Here is a 21,733-nt window from a genome sequence, read left to right on the forward strand (position 1 = left end):
CATTGTAAGAGATATTTTCACTGGATATAGATTCTAAATGGACAGTATTTTTTTTCTTCATCACTCTAAAGATGTTTCACTATCTTCTGTTTCTGATGAGGATTTCAATGGTTGTTTGAATTGCTGTTTACTTATACATAATGTATCTTTTTATTTTCTCTTGCTGCTTTCAAGATCTTCTTTTTATCACTGGATTTCAGTGGTTTGTATATGATATGCTTAGGGAGCTGTTTTCTTAATATTCATCTTGCTTGGGGTTCACTGCAACTTTATGTCTTTGGGTAAATTTCAGGAATTACTTCCTCAGATATTTTTGCTGCTCCATTCCCTCTCTTCTCTCTTTCTGGGACTTGTATTACACACATATTAAACCTTTAGCTATTGTCCTAAAAGCCCATGAGGCTTGGATCATTTTTTTTCTGCCTTCTTCCTCCCTGTTCTTCATGTTTGATAATTTCTACAGATCTATCATCAAGCTCACTGACTTTTTCTTCTGGCAGCCCCAACGTACTCTTAAGTAAACCAGTGAAATTTTATTTTAAAAGTTATACCTTCTAAGTACTAGAATTTCCATTTGATTTTTTAATAGTTTCTATTTCCCTGCAGATATTTCATATCATCACTTATTAAAATCACAGTTCTTATATCCTTCAGCATTGTTATAACAGCTGCTTTAAAAATCTTTGTGTACTAAGTCCAACATCTTAGTCATGTTGAGTTTGGTCTCAGTTGTCTTTTCTCTACAACGTAGGTCATCTTTTTTGTTTGTTTTCTTTATATATTGAGTAATTTGCTATTTTATCTGGACACCATGAATAATAATTCGTAGAGACCAATAATCCAATAATCTGGATTCTGTTATGATCTTCTGAAGAGTATTGATTCTGTTCATTTGTTTTAGCATGCAGTGAAAGTGGCTAAATTCAAACTGCATATGCTGTCTCCTCTGCAATAGCAGCTGAAAGTTCAGTTCTTTTAGCTTTCGCTAGGTTGCTTGAAGACTGCCCCACACATTAATGATTCTGGGATCAGCCAGAGATTTAGGTAGAGTTTATGCATAGTATTTAGGGTTCCCCTCTCTCTGACTCTCTCCTTTTCATATTTCTCTCTTGACATTTTAATTGCTGTGGTTGCCTCATCCTGTCCACTGGTTGTTCAAGTCAATAAGATAAGAAGATTTTCCGTCTGAGTTTTAACTGCACCTCCTTTTCCCCATCATGCATTGCATAGACTGAGGCCTGCCCTTGGGGAAAAGCAGAATACAGGGAAACTCACCTAATACCTCTCCTTTCTTCCAAGTATTGACTCCCCTCCAATATCAGCCTGCCTCTTGTCACTCTCTAGGGCCTTCAAATAATTGATTTTACATTTAGTCTGGAGTTTGTAGTCATTATTTTCAGGAGAGTTAGCATGATATGAAATGCTTGGCCATTATCAAAAGGAGAGCCCTTGGTGTAGTTTTGGGAGGTGCTTAGAACTACCTGGAAATCCTGAATTGGGGAAGTGAGGTATCATCAGAGAGGAGAACCTCCCTACCTTGGCCTCTTAGGTGCTTGCCTGGGTAAGTTTCTATCCCCAATTCAGGAAGATCTAGCTTTCTCAATACCATTTGTTGAAAAGACTGTCCTTTTCCCTTTGAATGGGATTGACACCCTTGTCAAAAATCATTTGATTATATATGTGAGGTTTATTTTTGTACTCTTTGTTCTATTCTATTGCTCTATATGTCTATCTTTATGCCAGTACTACACTGCTTTGATTACTGTAGTTTTGTAGTAAGTTCTGAAATCAAAAAGTGTAAGACTTCCAACTTTATTCTTTTTCAAGACTGCTTTGGTTATTTGGGGTTTCTTGGGATTCCACATGAATTTTCCGATGGATTTTTCTGTTTCTATAAAAACTGTCATTGAGATTTTTGACAGAGATTGCATGGACTGTACAGATTGCTTTAAGTAGTATTGACTTAAAGTAGTATTGACATCTTAACAGCTTTCAAGCCATGAACATGAGATTACTTTTCATTTATACATGTCTTCAATTTCTTTCAACAATGTTTTGTAGTTTTTAGTGTACAAGTCCTTTGCCTTCTTGGTTAAGTTTGTTCCTAAGTATTTTATTCTTTTTGATAGTATTGTAAATGAGATTGTTTTCTTAATTTCCTTTTAGAATTGTTCATTGTTAGTGTATAAAAACACAACTTCTTTCTGTGTGTTGATGTTGTATCCTGCAAATTTGCTTAATTTTAACATTATTTTTAAAACTGATTTTATTCTGATGACATGTTCAATGAATGAAATGTGAAAAATATAGAAAGACACAAATAAATATTACCCACAATTCCACCACTGTGAGCTTGCCATACATTATGTTCTTTCATTCTCTCTCCTTTGTTCTCATAATCAGCCATTTACTATTAATAATTTTAATCTTATTTTGCTACTTAAGAGTGTATAATGAACTTGAATTATTTTAATAAAGACGTATGTTCACAAAAGGTCACGGCCTGTTTCCATGTCTTCTCAGCTCAAATTCTCTGCAATCCTAACCCTGACCTTAACAATATTTAAAGGCCTCATTTACAAATTGTAAGATGGTTTTTATACATTTTTAACCTCCTTGGTTATTGAACCCAGGCGACAAATATCAATTGAAGGCAACTTTGGGACATATGGTGATTTTACTAAATATTTATTGGGCAGAAGAGTCCAATTCTTTTCACAGACTTGTCCTCAACCAGAAAAGGAACCAAGAGTCTTTCTGGTCTTAAAAACACCAATCAGACAAATAATAGAAGAAAATATGTAGGGTGATATTATCCTGAATACATACATTACTCTGATATCTGAGGTAGATAAATTTTATTCTCTAACTTTGGACAATTGGTTGAAGATTGAAGCTTTGTAATTTTAGTATATTGGATAAAGTGGCATTACCAAAAATATTGTGCTTAGCCCCAATTCCCTTGCAGTTTTATGTAAGGAATACACAAAGATGGCCACAGGATGCTTAATGGGAAGAGTACAGATTCTTAGAATGGTTGGTTTGCTTGATGCTCAAAAGGGTATTCCACACCCATTCACTCATACCCTCACTAAGTATTTACTGAATGCCTACTATGTGCCAGGCCCAGTTATAGGCACTGAGGGCAGATCAGTGAGTAAAACACAAGTTCTATCTGGATCTAAATTTTGGTTATTCAACAATATCATCCTTGGTTAATTCATTTAACCATTTGGTTTCACATCTGAAAAAGAGGGAGTTACATTATTTTCATGTTTTTTTTTCAGTTCTAAAAGAAATGATTTTGCAGTGCTATGACTCTCTGTTTGGCATACACACTGTCTATTTAATTCCAGTACAGGAGTTCATGAGGCTGTCTCCTCCCAACCTGCCAAACTGCTGACCTCTTAGACTCCCCCATCCCATCATCTCTTGGCCCACCCTACCCCCATCTGTTCCCTGACCTAAGTAGCACTGGAGGATCTATAAGTACACATGTATGTCACCAATATGTTGTAACAGCTTTGCTTCCCCGATATTCTAGCAGGACTAAATGAGTAAAAGCAGCCAGGGCAGCCACACAATTCCTAGACAAGGTGATATCCCTTAGCTGTATACTATTTTAGTTTTACTGGGCTTTCATTTGTTATTCATTAACACTCCTCAGGAGCAGAAGGAAGGAGACCCACATTTAACTAAAATCAGCCTGTGGTTTCAAGAATATCTTCCAGAGCAAAGGAAAGAAAGTAAAAATAATACGTTAAGTATTAGTTAATCTTATTTTCCTTTATACACATGATTTTAGTTTATTGCTGTAATTAGAGTTTGAGGAGCTACATCTGAGAGGAAGAGAAATCCTCCAGCATCTCTATTTATCTCTAAAATGCACCAGATTGTGCCACTTGGCATTTCATTTTTTTACATCTTTGCTGACTCTTCCATCACAATTTCTCTAGCTTAAAAACAAAACAAAAATATCCCTATCTATTCCAATAGAATAGTGAATTTCCTATAATTCTTAAAGATACACAGTACTCTCAATGTTCAAAAAATAAGAGCAACAGTAAAAAAACAAAGGTACTCCCCATCAAATCTGGCCTTTCACTAAGATAGTCTCATTTTTTCTCTTAACATAGCAATGATATCAAAGGATGATAGCTAAAATTAGACCTTGCTGTGAAATATCAAATACCTTTGCTGTTCTTAGCACTGCAAATAGTTCAAACACACACACACTATGTTTTCATTTATTTCCTTATATTATATGAAGAGTCCAACGATACTGGAGATTGAAGAGACCTTGTTACCCTACCTGAATTCCGTTAACACTAATTCTTTGGGGTACTAATAGAGGGGTTTTTTTTTGGACTAAGTAAGTTTGGGAGGCTCTGGTTAAATAAAATGGAAACATTCCTCTACTGTAGGACATCTCAGGGCCTTTAATATGCTAATATATATTGTGATTCTCCTAGAAGGAAATATTGCAAACAACATTTCCAAAGTCTTTGACCATTACAGCCTTTATTTGAAGAGTAATTCTGAGAAACACAAATCAAGTTTAACACTCCCATTTTGAAGATGAGGAGATTCTGCTTATACTGGTTGGGATTTGCTCTGAGCTCACAGAGTTATTAGCACAGCTAGAGCTAGAACCTCTTGACTCCTAGCCAACGTTTCCTTCTAAAATAAGACAAAAAATGATTTTGAGATCCTAATGTTTTGTCCTCTGTCCTCTCAATACATTCCTAGCACATTAACAGAAAGAGCTGACACAGTAGCTATCCCAATTACATAATATTCTGGATTGGGATCTTTGGACCAATGATATTTGTGAGACACTTACATCACACATTTTAAACCTAGGCTATTCATTCTTCCAATTTTTTTCAAGTGGAGGTTCAGAAATGAACTCATTTGCCAAAACATAAGTAATTTCAAATTTTTCTGTGAAAAATGCCATTGGTATTTTGAGAGGGATTGCATTGAATCTGTAGAGTGCCTTGGGTAGTATGGTCACTTCAACAATACTGATTCTTCCAATCCAAGAACACGGTATATTTTTCCATCTGTTTGTGTTGTCTTCAATTTCTTTCATCAGCATCTTATAGTTTTTGGAGTACAGGTCTTTTGCCTCCTTAGGTAGGTTTATTCCTAGGTATTTTACAATTTTTGATGCAATGGTAAATGGGACTGTTTCTTTAATTTCTGTTTCTGAGATTTCATTTTTAGTGTATAGAAATGCAACAGATTTCTGTATATTAATTTTGTATCCTTCAACTTTACCAAATTCATTGATGAGTTCTAGCGGTTTTCTGGTGGCATTTTTAGGATTTTCTATGTATAGTATCATGTCATCTGCAAACAGTGACAATTTTACTTCTTCCTTTCTAATTTGGATTCCTTTCATTTCTTTTTCTACTCTTATTGCTGTGGCTAGGACTTCCAAAACTATGTTGAATAAAAGTGGTGAGAGTGGGCATCCTTGCCTTGTTCCAGATCATAGAGGAAATGTTTTCAGCTTTTCACCATTGAGTATGATGTTAGCTGTGGGTTTATCATATATGGCCTTTATCACGTTGAGGTAGGTTCCCTCTATGCCCACTTTCTGGAGAGTATTTATCACAAATGGATGTTGAATTTTAGCAACAGCTTTTTCTGCATCTATTGAGAAGATCATATGGTTTTTATTCTTCAATTTGTTAATATAGTATATCACACTGATTGATTTATGGATATTGAAAAATCCTTGCATCCCTGCCTGGAATAAATCCCACTTGATCATGGCATATGATCCTTAATGTATTGTTGGGTTTGGCTTGCTAGTATTTTGTTGAGGATTTTTGCATCTATGCTCATCTGTGATATTGGCCTATAATTTTCTTTTTTTGTAGTATCTTTGTCTGATTTTGGTATCAGGGTGATGGTGGCCTCAAAGAATGAGTTCAGAAGTGTTCCTTCTTGTGCAATTTTTTGCAATAGTTTCAGAAGGTTAGGTGTTAACTCTTCTCTAAAGAGTTTGGTAGAATTCATCTATGAAGCCATCTGGTCCTGGACTTTTGTTTGTTGGGAATTTTTAAATTACTGATTCAATTACATTACTGGCAATGGATTTGTTCATATTTTCTATTTTTTCCTTGTTCAGTCTTGGGAGATTGTACCTTTCCAAGAATTTGTCCACTTCTTTTAGGTTGTCCATTTTTTGGCCTATAGTTGTTCATAGTAGTCTCTTATGATCCTTTGTATTTCTATGGTGTCAGTTGTAACTTCTCCTTTTTCATTTAAGATTTTATTGATTTGGGCCCTCTCCCTTTTTTTTTCTCAATGAGTCTGTCTAAAGGTTTATCAATTTTGTTTATCTTTTCAAAGAACCAGCTTTTAGTTATGTTGATCTTTTCTATTGTTTTTTTAGTCTCTATTTCACTTACTTCTGCTTTGATCTTTATGATTTCTTTCCTTCTACTAACTTTAGGTTTTGTTTGTTCTTCTTTCTCTAGTTCCTTTAGGTGTAAGGTTAGGTTCTTTATTTGATATCTTGTTTCCTGAAGTAAGCTTGTATTGCTATAAACTCCCCTCTTAGAACTGCTTTTGCTGCATCCCATAGGTTTTGGATCACTGTGTTTTTGTTTTCATTTGTCTCTAGGCATTCTCTAACACTATATACAAAAATAAACTCAAACGGATTAAAGACCTAAATGTAAGCCTGGATACTATAAAACTCCTAGAGGAAAACGTAGGCAGAACGCTCTTTGACATAAATCACAGCAATATCTTTTTGGATCCTTCTCCTAAAGTAAAGAAAATAAGAGAAACAACAACAACAACAAATGGGACCTAATTAAACTTAAAGGCTTTTGCACAGCAAAGAAAACCATCGACAAAGACAAACTACTGAACAGGAGAAAACATCTGCAAATGATATGACCAATAGGAATTAATATCCAACATATATAAACTGCTTATACAACTCAACATCAAAAAAACAAACAGAACTGAATAGACATTTTTCCAAAGAGGAAAGGTAGATGGCCAACAGGCACATGAAAAGATGTTCAGAATTGCTAATCATCAGGGGAATGTAAATCAAGACCACAATGAGATATCACCTCATACCTGTCAGAATGGCTATCATTAAAAAGAACACAAATAACAAATGTTGGCAAGGATGTGGGGAAAAGAGAACACTTGTATCCTGCTGGTGGAAGTATAAATTGGTGCAGTCACTGTGGAAAACAGTATCGAGGTTTGTCAAAAAACTAAAAATAGAACTACGTTATGACCCAGCAATTCCACTCCTAAGTAAATATCTAAAAAAACCCAAAAACACTAATTTGAAAAGATACATGTACTCCAATGTTCATAGCAGCATTATTTACAATTGCCAAGATATGAAAGCAACCTAAGTGTCCATCCACAGATGAATGGATAAAGAAGGTGTGGTATATACTTACAATTGAATACTACTAAGTCATAAAAAAGAATGAAATTTTGCCATTTGCAGCAACATGGATGGATTTGGAGAGCATTACACTAATTGAAGTCAGACAGAGAAAGACAAATACTGTATGATATCACTTATATTTGGAATCTAAAAAATACAACAATCTAGAGAATAAAACAAAAAAGAAGCAGACTCACAGATACAGAGAACAAACTAGTAGTTACCAGTGGGGGGTAAGGGCAATATAGGGGTGGGGGAGTGGGAGGTATAAACTATTGGGTGTAAGATAGGCTCAAGGATGTACTGTACAACATGGGGAATATACCAATATTTTTTAATAACTGTAAATGGAAAGTAACCTTTAAAATTGTAAAAAAAAAAATTTTATAAAAATAAAAAAGCAAAACAAAATTCCATCTCCTCTTTGCCACTGATTGTTGATCTTGTTTAGATACAGTTTTCTTACCTATAAAAAGGAGGCAGAAATAGCAATCATGAATTTATATGCAGTGCAGTTAATTCTGGTTACACTAACATTTATTATTCTAAATGTGGCTTAGTGAATTGGAGTATATACTTATATTGTTATGAAATCAATATATCTATCCACACAATCAAATTACTATGATAAAAGCCAGGACCTTAACACTTTTGTTCTTGTATTTGGAGAATGAATGGAAAGAGTGTCTCTACTGAACCGCTGATCACATAGATCCACAAAAACTCTTACATTAAATATCGACCAATGGTCATGAACTCCTAATGTGTCAGGAAATACCTTTGAACCTAGGGGCAAAAAAACAAGAAGACCTTCCAAAGATGACAACCACTGAATTAGAATAAAAAACATGGGTCCTGAAGGTGGATGGAAAAGCTGAGTGTATCCCTATTTCCCATTGTTTGGGCATACAGATGTAGCCAGAACATAACTTCCTCTAAAAATGATAAATTAAGTGAGGGAGAAAATTATCTCACTTTTTTATTATGTGGTATTTTGCCTAAATATCCTTATGTTTCTTAAAAGAAGACATCTTTCCTTTAATGACCCATTAGTTTAAAAAAAATCTCTGGCACTGGGGAGTTAAGGATAAAGAGACAAGCTCCTAAACTGGGTTGTTTTTCTGCACACTAATGAAGTTCATAATTTGACTGGAGAAATGATTAGATACATTCTCTCCTTATAACGGTATAAACCTCAGAGGAAAATGAGCTGCTTATGCATATATTCTCTTTATAATTCAAGAAATCCTCAAGGATTTAAAAAACATGCCCCAAATCAGAATGGCACTCTGTTGTCCTCTTAACATGGGTTCACACCATAAATCTTTATTTTAAGCATTTTCACTGGAGTTAAGTAGCAATGCTCTATGTTGTTTTTTATTTTTAATTATGGTTACTAAGCTTTTCATCTGAATGCTCTTATTTATTGAATTTCATTTTCCTTCAAAAAGAAGAAGAAATTAAAATGAAAATTTTTGGTTGATAGAATGGTTAAATTTAACTTGAAAAAAAAAAAAGACTTGGAGGGATAGAATCCTTGACTGTAAATTTATGAAATTTTATTATATGAAAGAGGTAGCACACATTCACTATAGTTCCAGAAGAGAGAATGTGGACTAATATACGGAAGTTAAAAGGAAAATTTGATTGCTCTCAACTGAAGGATAAACTTTCTTAAAATAAACTACGGTAGTTGGCCATTTCCAAGTTTATCCATTAATGTTTGTGGCTTGTTTTAGTGTTTGATGATGCCCATTAAGTGGAAGTAGTTGCAGGTATTAAAGGTCTATGGGAAAACATTAAGTTCATCTATTTATTTTCCCCCTCAGAAAATGAGCAACTATCTTAATTTTGTTAAAACCTAACACAATATGACAAATTAGCCCAATCACACATTATAAAGTTGCTAAAAATGAAGTAAGAAGTTAGAGTTCAGATAAACACACTGCAATCTGGTATAATGAAATGCAGGTTTCCTCCGCCATCTGAAAGTAGGGAGTTCCTATGAAACCTTTCATAAGCTGAAATGGCGTAAAGCGAAGAAGCAATTACCCTAGGGCACATCTTGGTAACAGATGCACAGAATAAGTTGAGATAAGAGCACAGAAGCTCACAGACACAGTTCCAAACTACGGAGGCTTGATGCTGAGATGCTGCGTGTAGTTCCCAGGGAAGGAGCCTGGTGGTGTCGCTCTCACCGGGCTGCTCAGCGTGCACGCTGCCTCTAACAGGGCTTGCTGCAGAACAATCGCTGAACACTATTTTTGCTTTTCTCCTTTTTAAATAAAGGTGAAAATCCTCTTTAGACTCCTTTTGGTTAACGAAAACAGGTATCAAGGTAGGTCTTTTGTAAAAGCAAAATGGGGATACCTGTACTGGGCCAAAAGTCATGGAGAAGTGCCTTCCAGAATATTCCAAGAAGGGTAGAGCCACAAGACTTATTGGTTCATTATTGCCATTTAAAGATGGGTCTTTTGGGAATATTCTGAGTCCGCTATATGTACTGAGCTCACTTCAGGTTAGTGTCGCTACAAGAGCATAATAAAGAGAAAACATGAAGTTTGTAATTAGCAACCTGATTTTGTCACTTTATTATGTGTAGGATGTTTAAAAAACAAAAAAGTCATGGAACATCTCTGGTCTTCAGTTTCTCATCTGTAAAACGGGGTTAAACAGCACCTGCCTCACAAGTTACTTGTAAGGACTAAAGGAAAGAAGGTGTATGACAAGAATCTTGTAACCTGAGTGCTGTACAAATGTAAAGGATTACCACTTAAACATTAATGGGGGCTATTAGAATCACCTCATTCCCCTCTTTTCTGATTTCCTTCTGTTTCTCAGAGTTTTTCTTAATTTCCTTCAAAAATTACCTCTTAAATGACAGTACTCCACAGAGTTCTGTAACTGTTCTATAAATGACCATAGTCATTTATAATTATAAGGGAAAACACCCTATCATATCAATGTCATCCATTCCCTAAACTTCAACCATCACATATAAGGTGATAATTTTCAAACCTACATTTCTAATGCAAACCTTTCTCTGGAACACCAGAGCAGTATTTTCAAATCCTTTACTGGACTCCCCACTTGGATCCCTACTAAAGTCTTTCCTTCTTTGAAATCTGATTGGTTGCCAAGTCCTATTGACTTTGTAAGCAAATATTAAACCCTTATGCTCTGATTGCTTTTGCGGAATTTGGAGAGCTTTTACAGACTCTCCACTTGAGCATCAGGACGTGGAGTTACGGTTGCTCCACAGTTAAGCAATGTTACTGCTCTCCTTGTCTCTCTCTGTATTTCCTTGCTAATACAGCCACACTGGATTATCCTCTAACACCACTGCCTTAGAATGTTTCTCACCTACATTTAGTTGCTATATGAGAACCCATATAATCTTAGATTTCCTATGACACTGGAAACTCAGAGGCCAAGATGCAGGAATCCTTAAAGGCTTCTTGGAGATACTAAATGTCCATAGGGAGAAAGAAGATGGAAGAGCATCTCCCAGGATTTGTCCACTCCACCAATTCCTCACTATTTGGAGTTCCTCAACATGCTGTGCTGTTTTTAAGCATAATCTGTAACCTAGAATATCCATTCTGCACTGGCTGCTTGGCATTCTAAGGCACATATTCAAGATACCATGCAAATATCATCCTCATCAAAGCTTCTGCGAGGCTTCCCAGATTAAGTTAGTATCTCCTGCTCTGTTTCCAGGGCGCTTTACACACTCACACAGTAAAAGCATTTAACCCAAGCTGTCATCATTTTTTGTTTACATGTCTCGGCCCTTTCTGGATATCAGTTCCTTGAAGGCACTGACTATGCCTCCTGCATCTCCATATAGCCACTGTCTAGCCCAGCACCTGTCTCAGGGCAGAGGTAAAGTCTTTTTGGGTAACAGAAAGAAGAAAGGTGTTACAAAAGCAGAGTCTGTTAAGCAGTAGTAAAGCCCAACCTCAGTATTTAGGGCTAATTGGGAAGAATGGAAAAATGACAGGCCAAATGTGTCAAAAGCACCCTGCAGGACGCCTCTCACAGGAGAGACGAAGGGTAAATATTTTGGTGGATTTATTCAAATTGCAGCTAGGAAAAAGACTAAGAGAAATTACAGAATAAATGTAAGTCTTTTATAATTGGCAGAGCACTTCCATATTACATGTGTTTTCCAAATTATTTGAGAAAATTTGAAGAATGCCCAACTGCTTTTTTACTTTTAAACTTCCACCGGTGTTCCTGTTTACCTAATATCACAAGTTTGTGCACTAACCATTTGAAAGCCTTGCTTCAAGAAAGTGAATTTCAACCTCACTTTGTCCCAATTAGAGCAAATACCAAGGCGGCGACATTTAAACAAATATATCTGATTCCTTCTGAGGGTGAGAGTATAGGGGACCTTTCTCACTTCTGATACCCAAAGAGAATATTTCTGTCCCTGGACCTTCCTGGGTCCTGGGATTAGGCAGGGAGGCTGTGGTTCTGAGCTGGGGCAGCAGTGAAGCAAAGAAAGCACCCAAAAGTGTGTGGAAGTGGAGCTTCTGTGCTAATGCTCCCTGGCTCTTTTCTTAAAGATAAATGGAGGCATCGAGGGCGAAGTCAATTCTATAAATAGTAACTGACAGCCAACCGTCTATAGGGAGCTTGGGTAGGCCCAGCAGGGATTAAGAAATGAGTAAACACTACAGAGAAAAAATTATTGATAATTATGTTTAGGAATATTGTGTAACAAGGCAAGTAATGGAGATGTGCATTCGAGTTTTCTACCACTGAGAAAAGTTCTTACAATTCTGTCCTAAATCTTTTGAGGTTGAAAAAAATTTCTGTTATCTTATGTCTGAAACCCGTACCTTGACACATTGCTGACTGTATATCTTACAAATAAATGAGCATATTATCCAATGTTCATTGGTCTTTCAGACTTAACAATTATTACAATAAATTGCATTACTTCCTTGAAGCCCTTCACCTCAAAGAAACAATAATGTTGAATTTATATTCTATAAAATCTATGTATCTGACAAATATAATGTTTACTTTTCAATTAATTTGAATCTGGAAAGTTTAAACAGAAACAAAACACTTAAAAGTCAAAACTTCCAATTGTGTGACTAAGAAAACATTTTGGACATTATCTACATTTAACAGTCCTGTGCATTTAACTCCCTGTCTGTATAAAAAGATGTTCAGAACAAACATCTACTCTTCATTTCTCCTCTCACCCCTCGTCTGGGTAGATTTTATTTATGCATTAGATGACCTTTTTGGCCATTAGAACCATCTTGCTTCAGCAGTTAATTAACACAAGTACCATAATTTAATACAGTTAATGCTACTTGATGCCCTTTAATGTAACTTCCATTAGTAATATTATTGTAGTATTACCCTGTAAATTAAAATGAGATCAAGACTAAGAGAGCCACTCTTTAATTAAGGTACTGGCACACTGCACTCGTCTATTATTCACTAGAGAAAATCACTCTGATTTACTGAAGCAGGACATCCATAAGTCAGAATTAGTCCATGAAGGTTATTAGGTTTATTGAACAATGTAAGTAACATGGAGTCGCTGAGATTGCCAACGGCCATATGTCCTCTTTTTCCTCCATTATCTTAATAAATACACAATAAGAGTGAGTAAATGGAAGCAAAATATGTACGTAGCAAAAGAGGCATAAAATTTTTATGATGTGATTATAGTTGTCACCAATAAAATTGGTATCAGATGTGTCACATGCTAAAAAGAACATAAATGCTACATTAGTTTAATAACAATCAAAACATCATTTTTACACCAAATAATACAAGTCAGTATAAAACATAAAGGCCATATACACATGTGCACAGGAAGTAGAAAATTGGAATTCACAGTCAATTGTTTTGTTTCGTAGCTTAATATTTCAAGGTGAAAAAACTTGTAGTATTACGTGTCCACTATTCTAAGGAAATTTACCCACTTTCCCCAAATAACTCACGCCAATTCTCACATCATGGTGGGGGTGGTGGTGGAGTGACAGGTAGAAAAATATCATTATAATGATCAGACATAGACATGTAAAAGTAAGTTAAACATTGCAATCACATCAAGGATGGTAGAGGGCATGGGTTGAGGGAAGCAAAGACAGTTATATTTTGGAAAGTTTATATTTATGATATTCTTGAAAAGAAATTTTAGTACTTTCTTTTAGAGATCATCAATTAATGTTCAATTCTCCTATAGATTATTTACTATGTAGGAAAAAGACGACTCAGGATTTTAACCCAACTGAAATGTTCAAGCGTATATCAGCTTCTTTGCTGAAAGGGCTGTGAACCAGGCAATAGCTCAACAGTTCCCTTAGTGGCTCCATCTTCCTTATATAACTTAGAAGCTGGAGATATGCCCGAGCCATCAGGCCTTGCTTCTTTAGTCCCTCCCTTAAGACTAAAAATACCCCAGCCATCTGGTACCTAGCACAGTACATGCCAGCATCAGTTTTGCCCTGAGGAATTTGGACAGAGTTTGGAGGTGACAGAGTGGAACCTTATGGAAGGGGCTCACCTCTATTGGACCTTTCTCTTTTGCCCAGCTGCTTCCTCACCAGCTTTCAGTTGACTGGTGAACAGGAAAAGACAGTGGAGGTGAGCCCCAGAGAAGGGAGGAGGGCTCCTCCAAACTCCTCAGAACCATTGAAATGCAGTTGAAGGATACTACTAGGATGAAGGATAAAAGAAAAATGATAAATCTGGTGGGATTCTACATTTCTATCATGGCACCTTTAAGTGACAGTATGTCCAACTCCAATAGAGAGTGCACCAAAATGCTTTTAGCTTTAAAGTGTATTTTACACTCTCTTAAATAATCAGAGGAAACAAAAATGAATATCTAATAACAGAAATAAGCCCAAACAATGTTTATTTTCCAGCCAAAAAACATCACAAGACTGCCTTTTTTATAAGGGAAAAATGAGAGTTTTAGGGGAAGTTGGGCTGTAAGGATTTTGGCTTAGATTAAGGATTTCTGAAACTGTAAGTAAGCTGACCTAGATGATTCTACCTAACAATATAGATCACACTAGGATTCAAATTCACATCTCAACTTATTAATTTTGACATTTATTCTTGTAGATAAACAGAATGCTTGTTACTTTGTTGTGGTATGCTATTGTTAATAATATCAACATCAGGGCTTCCCTGGTGGCGCAGTGGTTGAGAATCTGCCTGCCAATGCAGGGGACACGGGTTCGAGCCTTGGTCTGGGAAGATCCCACATGCCGTGGAGCAACTAGGCCCGTGAGCCACAATTGCTGAGCCTGCGCGTCTGGAGCCTGTGCTCCGCAACAAGAGAGGCCGCGATAGTGAGAGGCCCGCGCACCGCGATGAAGAGTGGCCCCCACTTGCCGCAACTAGAGAAAGCCCTCGCACAGAAACGAAGACCCAACACAGCCATAAATAAATAAATAAAATTAAAAAAAAAAAAAAGAAACCAAGCCTCCTTAGTGCCCACCAGAGCTTCTTAAAAAAAAAAATAATAATAATAATAATATCAACATCAACTGTTTTTATATATTGTATGTTCCCAAGAATAAGATACTGGAAACCGATCTTTTGCTAAAATATTCATGAGTACAAGAGCTGCATTTTATTATAAATCACAAACTCATATTTAACGTCATGGCTCCACACTGCTCTCGTGTCATGCCCTGGTCGTATATGAACTCTAGAACCCACAAGCTCAATATTGAACCAGTGCATATCTCTCTGGGAAATATGATTTTGCTCTAAAGATATTTTCATCAAACTTCACCAAACCTTGGTTAAAAGTTTTAAAAGAGGCTCCATAGCTAAAGATTCTTGACTCTTCCATGAGAAACATGAAGCCAGAACAAAGCTGAGAGTAGGTGGCCATCAGTTCCTGCTATTCTCCATAAGTCAGATTCCATAAGGTAAAATTCTGAAACCTTTGCCACCTTACCGAGGTCACGCCCACCACCCCATTCTGCGTGCCCACTCTGGCTCTTACTTAACAGCAGTGGCCACTTCTTCATTCTAGTGCACAAGTGTACCAACACTATTATTAAAGGTGGTTTGAGACAACTCTCTGAAAGCCCAGGGAGTCTCAACACTTCTCCAGTCTCTGAGGACTAGGCTGCCCTAAGGGATTACTGGAAGCCAGTAATCAATGAATCTGGACTTATCTGTTTAGCTTTTATGATTAACTAACCCTACATGATGTATGTACTGTTTATATTCTTATCTTCATATATTTTGATTGAAAGCTCTCTTGGCATTTTTAGAACGATTATTGCTTTGCTTCACATTTCCTTTTTTTTCCCCAATGTGCTCTATACTCCACTTTTACCTTTAGTTTTCCCAACTCATCATCTCATGCTTCAACTCCCATCAGTTGGCTATTCTGGTAGCATACCACACTTCAAAATCTGGTTGAGAATCTCTGTGTTGGTGGTCCTGGTTCTCATTATTCAAGTTTTTCATTTAAATGTCTTCAAACTCCCTGGAAACTTGCTCAATTGTGTCTCTGGTATATTATCAAAACAAAGATATGCCTGACTGGGAGCATTAATGCATTTGAACTCTGGTGCATCCGTAATTGACTGACAAAATGAAGGCAGCCAGAGTCAGGTTCATATTTTAAATGATAGTATATCCTTTTAAGATAATAACATCCAAAAACCTGAAAAGTAGAGCTTGCCCCTCTTTAACAAATGCAGTGTATTTCCTAAATGCTTTTGGTTCTGATTCAATAAATGTAAAGAGATATAACTTTCATTTCCGGAACTTTTTTGGTACGATATAACAAAACATAAACAGAGAGTTGAACCATGCTGAAACTCTCTCTTGCATTCAAAAACAATAGTAAGGGGGCTTCCCTGGTGGCGCAGTGGTTGAGAATCTGCCTGCCAATGCAGGGGACACGGGTTCGAGCCCTGGTCTGGGAAGATCCCACATGCCGTGGAGCAACTAGGCCCGTGAGCCACAACTACTGAGCCTGCGCGTCTGGAGCCTGTGCTCCGCAACGGGAGAGGCCGCGACAGTGAGAGGCCCGCGCACCGCGATGAAGAGTGGCCCCCGCTCGCCGCAACTGGAGAAAGCCCTCGCACAGAAACGAAGACCCAACACAGCCATAAATAAAAAACAAACAAACAAACAAACAAAAAACTCCTCTTGAACTGATTTAAAAAAAAATAAAAGAAACAAGATTATATAAAAAAAAAACAATAGTAAGATGTATTTCTTGTTTTTCAGTCCCTTTTACAGAGCAGCTGGCTTTGTTTCCCTGGCTTCGTTACCTTAAAGACTTAAACCACGCCCTGACCTAGGGAGTTCCTTGTTCTCAAGTAAGATGCTTTTTTTTGGCCTTTGGTTTAAATTCTAAGAAATCCTGCCAGGTTCAGGTTCAGTGACAGCAAGTCTGGGATCACAAATTACTGCTGAGTTAGAAGGGTCTCAAACGCCTCAGAACCTACCTCTAGGCTGGCGTTCCTGAGAAAATGTTACAGTAGAAAGGGACAAATGTCACTCTACAGCTGCAGGAGCAGCAAACTGGCCTTTTCTTTGGACACACCCATTCTCATTCAAGTCAGACAGTTGTTTTCTTACCTTCCGTGAACCTTTATGTCTGAGATGGCGTAAAAGTAGCGTGCCAAGTGTAGCTCATCTACAAATATTTCCCCAACGGCAGGTCTCAAAAGCCTTATCCTCAGGTCTGTGACAGTAAAGAAATCTCTGAGTTTCTTGGTTGTATCCAGTTGTCCGTAGAGGGAAGCCATATTGCGTAGCCAAGGTCCGGCAAAAAACGCGAACCTATCTTTGATTTCAAAGTGGATTATTTTGCTATTTGTCATATACCCTGTGGAGTACTCTTCGGTGCAAATGATTTCTAAGACCGTATGCTGTGATAAATCCTTCACGGATTTAGGATCCATGTGAAAAGCATCTAAGCAGTCTGTGGCATAATACTGATAGGGCTGCCATGTTCGTCCATAATCAAGAGATTTCTCCAGGATCATTTGGTCTGGACGCCCCGATTCAAAGGTAATAACTATGTTGTCTGTGAGCTCAATAGTTTTGCTCCAAGACAGAGTGATGTTAACCTGGAGAGGCTTGGGATACTCTTTCCAAGTAGCAGACTGCCAAAATGTAGAGGGATGTCTTCCTTCAAAATCAAACATCAGCTCAGGTGGATGTGCCAGCTCCGGGGTACTTGCATCACACTCATTATTGCACATGTAGGGGTTGCCCTATGGAAGAAGAACAAAAGAGGGTGCATCAAAACACTGGTTTGACACAAGTCTTGCCATGTTGCTGTTGCTGAGTGGGAGGCTAGGAGAAAAAGAAAAAAACCAACAACAACCTGTTTGCAGTAATCATTTTTATTTGCCTTAACTGGATTCTCCTCTTTAATAGCTTAAAAAAAAAAAAAAAAAAGAGGCAATATGGTAATTTTCTTGTCTTATTTCCTTCCATGGTCTTTAAGAAATGAAAACAGTTTATTTATCCCATATGTGTTAGACCCATAATGTGATCTCAGAAGCACAAAGACACAGAGCAACTGTCTAGCAGCTCAATACCTCCGCATCCTCTTAGAAAGATGTTATAGAAAAGCAAGGAAATTCCTCCATGCCTCAAGGACATTCCTCAAGAGCACAATTTTTTAAGAAGTCATTTTTCAAGTAAAGCTTCAGAATTAGCAATGAACCGTAGATACCTGTGTCCTGTTTGGGAAACAATACCCCCATACGACATCCAGCTTCTTTTTGCTTCACCTCAAATCCATCATACTTAACTGGGTCCCTGCTTCATAAAGCTTGCTTTTAAAGCATTTACTTTGTTCACCACAAATCATTAAAATGTGGTACACTACAGGCTCTGGGGCTTGGTGCCAACATCTGCCATCCTATTAGCTAGAGGCAAGGGGATTGCTCAGGAAAGACTTTGGGCGGGGGTGTGCTCCAACTTATCAGGACAGGAAAATCCAGTACTTAATTAGAAGGTTTTTGCAAACAGTCACAGCCATTTGATGTATTACTCTGTGCCGGCCCACGGTCAGCTCTCCGTGGATGTTAGCCATTATTATTATTTTCCCTCACACAAAGGCTAATTCCTTCACAGCCCACTCTAACAGGAAGCTGAAAATAAGTCTCCTTGTCATATATCACAAGTTATAACACCACTTATGCGAAACTAAATGGCTGCTCTCAGGTTTCATTGGTAGACTGATTCTATGGCAAACAATTGGCTCCCCAATTTTGGTTTATTTTGTGTTTTAAAAAATGGTATCATTTGGAGTCAACTATTCAGGTATTTCTCTATTACCCTGTACTGGGTAATTATAAGCATGAATGGGTGAAAGAATCGATCCTCTGACATTGTCCTTAGGCTTTCTCTTGTAATTACAACTAGATTTTTTTTTTTTCTTTTTCATGAACTGAGACCTTTTCATCATATCTGCAGGATGTATGAGCTGGGTCTCAAATAATGAATTTACACTTTAGACATTAATGCTCAGTTACCAGCTGACTCCTGTGAAATGTAAGACGAACATTGGAGACTTGCTTTGGCCTCCCTAGAGGCAACTTTCTCCTGCCTAGTCAGCTAATACTTTCACTCTCTCTTTTCCATTAATGCAGCTGAATCCTAAAGCTGGCAACAGGTTTGGGGGTCTGAGTGTAATTGAGATGGGGTAGGAGAAAGGAGAGAAGGTACATTATTTGAGGACCAGAAATGTTTTAAAAATATATTCAAGGCATCAGTGATAATGGAAATGTTTCTGTTCTCTCTTGAATTTCAATTCCCTATTCCTGATCCCAGCATCTGTGGCACTATTTATAGTATCCCCCTCATAGTGAGCCAATGGGGGCAAAATAAGTTTCTGTTCCAGGTGGAATAAATCACCAAATTTATTATTATTTAAACTCTCTTAAGCATACCAGAGAGCCAAATGCAGAGCTCTGCAAACTGGCAAAGGCTTTTTATGGAGGGCTATAAATATTGTGGAATCTGTCAGGATTTATAAATTCTAAATATATGGAAATGCACATTTCACTGGAAGGGGTCAGATTTACACAAATCACACCTTCATTTGAAGTTTACTGGAAAAAATATGGTCACTTCAAAATCTGTCAGCATGTAGCCATCTGCACAATCATTAACTTGGATGCTACCACCTTTCTCCTGACAAAAGCGTCTTCATCTGAGGTCAAGGGTATTGAAACACAGGAAATCAACTCTGCGGGATACACCAAAGTGAGTTATCAGACATTTGTATTAAGTCTTGTTGCAATATAGCATTTCTTTGATTTCTGCTTAGATACACAGAGCTCCTCAGATGGGGACAGGGTCTGTGACAAAAAAGGAGGCACAGCTAGCTGACTCTGGGTGTGGGTCAATACTAGTAAACCTGTCTTAGAAAATATGCTTGAAGATATCTATTTAAAAAGCACTCATTTCTACATTTGATAAAAGGTGTTGACAATACCCAGCGTTTATTTAGCACTTATAGATATTTTACTTTACATACATTATCCTGGGTAATCCTTTTCATCCCTACCTTACGGAAGAGAAAAGTGAGGCATACAGAAGTGCTAAGTAACTTGTCCAAGGTCATATAACACAGTGAGTAAGGGGTGGAGCCGGAACCCACTTTTCCTGCACCTGACCTGGCCCATTCAACTCCTAAGTCAATGGAGTTCCCTATGATGCAACCTAGGCTTGGAAACAAGAGTTGGCTGGTAGAACAGAAGAGCCTATGACCAAATGAGTTTGGAAAACACAGCCTAAGGTCTTCTTGCCTTGGAGAGCCCTAATGAGCATTATCATACCTCTGAGATGCCTTGACGTTAAGAACCTTCCTTTAGTTCATATACTACCTAGTTTCAGAAACTTATTTGACCATGGAACCCCTTTTTGTTTTAGTAACCCTTATTTATATACCACATAAGTATAGATTCCTGGAGAGCATCCTTTGAGATTCTCTGCTTTGTATTACTCTTAAAATTGTAAACATGTGGATGGATGCCAAACAACAGGGCACAACCCGAAGTTTTAGTTGTTTAATGAAGACATAGCCATATCCAGCACTGTCTGCTTTTGTTCCAGAGAGGGACACCCTTCCACTTGGGCTGAGAAGATAGCCAGACCAGGATAAATGCTTACACCTACATCAAGTTGTCAGCCATCAAAATGCATGCCAGGAAAAGGGGAAAATTTTGTTTCTTTGCACTGATCTGGTAGTTTAAGCTTCATGTATTCAATAATTATTTATTGACTGTCTACTGTATTATTATATTTAAGGCACTTGTCTTGGCTCTCAGGACACAACAGTAGAAAAATCCAAATCCTTGCTTTTAGCAGAGCTTCCGTCTTAGTTGGGGAGAGATGCACTAAAAAAACCAGATATATAATGCTTTATAATGTTACATGATGATAACTGCTATACAGAAAAATAAAGCCAATTAAAGGGGAGAATGCTGTTGGAGAAAGGATACTGACTGTAATTTTATATTGGGAGGTCAGAGAAAGTCTCGCCTCGAGAATATGACATTTGAGCAGATTAAGAACAATTCCCAGTTTACACAGGAGATAATCAGAGGTTGACCAAAATGACAGTTTCGTCCTTCATCTGACTCTACTCCTAGTGATAATTTCAGCAGCATAACAATTTATTGAAATTGATGAGTAAACAAATCATTTCAAATGAAAATCTACACCAAATGACTGTAGATACCAAAACCCAAACAAACAAACAAGAAATTGAACTATTCTTATTTCATAGCATCCGTGCTCTTTTAGGAGATTAATGATTTGATGGCCATTAACATAACTTACTGAGAGATAATGACATTGAGAGAAAATTAGCAGAGGAAAAAAAAAATCATTCTGGTTCCCTAAGAAGAAACCCTGCATGCTGGGTGAAAGAGAAAAAAGAGGAAAATAAGAAAGCCAAAGCTGAAAATCTTACCATTCTAGAAAGAGAAAGCTGGAGGTGAGATTATATGCTAAAATATTTAGTGTAAATATTTCATAAGGGTGTGATCTGTAGTACAGCACTGTTGTTACAGAGAATTATCAATATGAAAACAATTGCTGTTAAAGGGATTAGATTAATTAAAATTTCAACTACTTCAACCACACCCTAAATCTCTCTAATACCAGCAACAATAAAATTTATATAAGAAAAATAACTTCCTCCTACTTGTGAAAGCAAAGAACACTTCTTGTTGCTAAATCTAACAGATTCAGGCATTAGCAAATGTAAGCATTATTTTGTGGCCAGCAGGCAGCCATAAATAGATC

General features: G+C 37.2%; 1 protein-coding gene across 6 annotated transcripts in view; it reads right to left on the reverse strand.

The window, feature by feature from the left end:
- The window catches only part of NTNG1 (netrin G1), a 326,009-nt gene that overhangs the window by 141,636 nt on the left and 162,640 nt on the right, over positions 1-21,733 (reverse strand). For all 6 annotated transcript variants that reach the window (XM_061186248.1, XM_061186247.1, XM_061186243.1 and 3 more), the window contains exon 2: positions 17,039-17,679. In XM_061186248.1, the coding sequence (XP_061042231.1) occupies positions 17,039-17,679 (641 nt within the window). The remainder of the gene's footprint in view (positions 1-17,038; positions 17,680-21,733) is intronic.

The sequence above is a fragment of the Eubalaena glacialis genome, chromosome 3, assembly GCF_028564815.1.
Source record: "Eubalaena glacialis isolate mEubGla1 chromosome 3, mEubGla1.1.hap2.+ XY, whole genome shotgun sequence".
Classification (NCBI taxonomy): Eukaryota; Metazoa; Chordata; class Mammalia; order Artiodactyla; family Balaenidae; genus Eubalaena; species Eubalaena glacialis.